Source organism: Orycteropus afer, unplaced genomic scaffold (genome assembly GCF_000298275.1).
Source record: "Orycteropus afer afer isolate SDZICR_OR568_19922 unplaced genomic scaffold, OryAfe1.0 scaffold00174, whole genome shotgun sequence".
Taxonomy (NCBI): domain Eukaryota; kingdom Metazoa; phylum Chordata; class Mammalia; order Tubulidentata; family Orycteropodidae; genus Orycteropus; species Orycteropus afer.
In genome coordinates this window covers 3,220,986-3,224,726 of record NW_006921761.1, presented here as the reverse complement: position 1 = coordinate 3,224,726, position 3,741 = coordinate 3,220,986, and the positions used below count along the sequence as shown (strand labels likewise).

General features: G+C 46.0%; 1 protein-coding gene across 1 annotated transcript; it reads right to left on the bottom strand.

Moving 5' to 3' along the window:
• Window positions 1–222: 222 nt before the first annotated feature.
• On the bottom strand, window positions 223–1,182 carry LOC103202098 (olfactory receptor 13C7-like). Its single transcript, XM_007946903.1, has one exon. It carries the CDS (start codon window positions 1,180–1,182, stop codon window positions 223–225), a length of 960 nt encoding a protein of 319 aa, XP_007945094.1.
• Between the last annotated feature and the right edge of the window lie 2,559 nt (window positions 1,183–3,741).

Here is a 3,741-nt window from a genome sequence, read left to right as displayed (position 1 = left end):
TGCAAGACTAGGCAAATGACAATCTATCTTTGTGGAATTGTTTGTAGAATGAAGTGGGGAAAAGCTCCATTAAAAAAAACCTCCCAGTTCACACAGAGTCCTTTTCTGTAATGAGATTAATGTAACATTTGACAAAGTTGGCCCACATCTGTTGGTCTTATCCTCTGAGACCCTTGGGTACGAGAAAGCAGGGAGACAGAACTACAAGGACTCCTTCTACCATCACTGAGTGAAGCATTTCTGAAATATCAGGTTCCTCACAGCAGCCTTCATGTCCTTGTTCCTCAGGCTGTAGATGATGGGGTTGAGCATGGGGGTCACCACCCCATAGAAGAGAGAGATGAGCTTGTCTGAAAGGTCCTGTTTGTCTGTCCCAAGTGGGTCCTTAGACTTGGGGTTGGCATACATAAAGAGGATGGTCCCATAGAAGACAACCACGACTGTGAGGTGGGCAGAGCACGTGGAAAAGGCCTTTTTCTTCCCCTCCACTGAGGGGATCCTCAGGATGGTAGCAATGATGAACATATAGGAGAAAAAAATGAACAGCACTGGGATTCCCAGGAAGATCACATTGGCCACTCCCATACTGATCACATTAATGGAGATGTCAGCACAGGCCACCTTTAAGACAGCCAGGATCTCACAGGCAAAGTGGTTGATGATGTTGTCCCCACAGAAGGGCAGTCGCATGGCTAGGGATGTCTGCACCATAGCGGAGGTGCTTCCAGCTGCCCAGGAGCCAGCAGCCATGGGCACATAGACAGCCTTCCTCATGATCTCAAGGTACCTAAGGGGGTTGCAGATGGCCACGTAGCGATCAAATGCCATCATGCTCAGGAGCACACACTCTGTGGCTCCCATGGCGAAGGAGAGAAACATCTGCACAGCACAGGCTGAGAAGGGGATGGCTTTCCTGGGAGTGAGGAAGCTGTCGAGAATGAGGGGGACGGAGGAGGTTGTGTAGCAGACGTCCAGGACAGAGAGGTTCCCCAGGAAGAAGTACATCGGCGTGTGCAGGCGGGAGTCCAGGATGGTCGCCAGGACGAGGACCCCGTTGCCCAGCAGGATCACCAGGTACATCAGCAGGACCAGCACGAAGGAGGTTTTCTCCAGCGTTGGGTGGGCCGAGAGTCCCAGGAGAATGAACCCCATCCCAGGGGAGGTCTGATTGGACCAGACCATGGGGTCTCCTATTTCACTTGCAGGAACTCAGAAGGCCACCTTCATCATTCTGTGGTGTTCATGGGCCTGGGCAGAGAGTGAGGTATCCCTGTCTTGTTGAGCAGTTGGAGAAGCTCTGACAATTTGGGGTTCTGTATACGGTTCTAAATAAAATACAAGAAATTTGATTAAGATCTACTCTGTGATCTCTGGCCACCTCATAGTGAGGTTTGAAATGTCGTCTGATTTGACTGAATTTCCCTAACTTCATTTACAATAGACACCACACATTTCCTTCAAGTTGCACTATGTTGGCTGATATGTTCTATTCTGTTTAGATGAGAAATGGGAGATCCTATTTGTGTGTTTTCCTCTCTTGGGGCCTAAGAGTGACAGAAAGAAGTAGCATTCATCGTCCTTGATTCCTGACCATTCTCCTCTTCATGCACTTCTAGATAAACCATACTTCCTCTTTCCAATCCTCTCTCACATGTAAAGCACCCTAGGCCATTCATTCAGTCATCCATCCGTCCATCCGTCTATCTGCCAAACCCTCTGGAGCAGTGATCAAAGAACTGGCAATCACCAATCACTGTAAGCATAGAAATATTTTTCTCTTCTCTTAGTTTCCCTGATGCTCACTTTAGAATTGGTGATTTTTAGAGACGCTCCATCCCAGGGAGCACCACTGAGATGTCTTTCTCCCCTTCCTTCAAGATCCCCCAGTTAGCTCCACAAATGGGACTGGTCATGGAGAGCTTATCTTTTCTTTTAAAAGCTGTTCCCTTACCTTTATCGGACAAATATGTTGATAAGAAAAGTCAGTGGCCAAAAATAGCCAATCCAGTCAGGAAGCAGCAGCTAGAAGAGTTAGCCCTTGAAATGGATGAAGTTTTTCTTGTCTTTGTTCTGTATTTGGACAAAATCCACAAAGGACCATCTGTTGACTACAAAGCCATTTAAATCTCACTCTGCTATTGGGATTCTTCTAGTCCCTGAAGTCATTTAAAGTTTAGAAATTTAAGTGACAAAGTTTAGAAACTATTTATTCACCTGGGATTACATCCCCAAGATCAAATTATTCTAAAGGCACTCCAGAAAGACTTTCTTTGCTCCCACTCACTCTTCCTAGGAGTCCCTGTTGAGGTAAATGGTTAAGTGCTCATCTACCAGCCAAAAGGTGGTGGTTTGAACCCACTCAGTGGCACATCACAAGACAGGCCAGGCAATCTGCCTCCCCAAGGTCACAGCCTTGACCCTAGGGAACAGTTCTGTTGTATACTCATGGGGTCATCAGGGGTTGAAATCAACTCAACAGCAACTAACCACAGCAACCACTCTCGCTCCCTACCTACTCTGCTGAGAGAGGGAAGCACTGAAAAGCCCTGCCAGAATTCACATAAACCTCCAAGCCATGAAACTCTCACCCAAAGCCCATGATAGACCTGGGAGAATGCGGAACCCACCACACAAGGCAAATCCAGAGCTCAGTACTCTTGGCTATTTCCACATTTGGGAAGCCAGAGTTGGAAGAAGCTAGCAGCCTAGAAGCTTCCCTCTTGTCTATATCTCACCAAATACACTCTGAGCTCCTACCACAGGCCAGGCCTTTAAAGGATTTTTAAAAATGTTGTGTTGCCATTGAGTTGACTCTGCCTCATGGCGACTTCATGTCAGAGTCAACTGCACTCCAGAGGGTTTCAGTAACTAAGGGTTGTTTTTTCTTTCTTTTTTTAGGTAGATCACCAGCCCTTTTTTTCCAAGGTGTCACTGAGTAGCCTCGAACTGCTAACGTTTTGGTCAGTAGCTGAGCAAGCTTCGTAAGCATAGAGCCATGGGTTGAGCAAAGGACGTTGATTCCAGAAGTGGGGTTGTGTTGCTTGAAGGCTTTTTCTCTGTGTGTTTGCACGAGTGTGCCTGTATCCGTGCATTTGTGAGCACCAGGCTGGTTTAGCATTGGGAATGGGAAGCCGTCTAAGCTCCAAGATTGAGATAATGTGATCACCAAGGCAGCATCCCCTCCACTGTTTTCTGATATGCTATAGTTTCTTAACCACATTCCAATCACTTTCTTATTTTCTTCTTCATTTAATTTGAATGCTGGGAACAGTAGGTAAAGCATGTGTTTTGTGCCAGTTCAAAGATGTCCATGGGCTGCAAGAGAAGCATGCCCAGTAACAGGAACAAAGGACAGACTGGAAAAATTCCTTCCACAAGTAAGACACAACTGCCTATGCATTGGCTTATAAAAACCTTCGAATCAAGCCTTAAGTCACTATGCTTTGCCTTAAATTTTTCTTTCTATGAAATATATTCCACATACAGAAAGGTATAAAAAGAATAGATGTAACATCTAAGGAAAAACAATAAACTACATACCATGTACCCACAAGGCCAGTTAAGAAACATTCATTCTCTTAGGGGTCCCTCATGTTCCCCTCCCCAGTTATACTCCTGATAATCCCTCTCCACCACAGATGTCCACTATTCTGACATTTGTGGAAATCATTCCATGGGAGTAAGAAATTAGTGGTGGTCCTCTTCCCCCTCAATCCTTACCCTGTGATGAAAGAAGTCAAA

Coding starts and splice junctions, on each gene's coding strand:
- LOC103202098 (XM_007946903.1), bottom strand. CDS start 1,182: ATGGTCTGGTCCAATCAGACCTCCCCTGGGATGGGGTTCATTCTCCTG.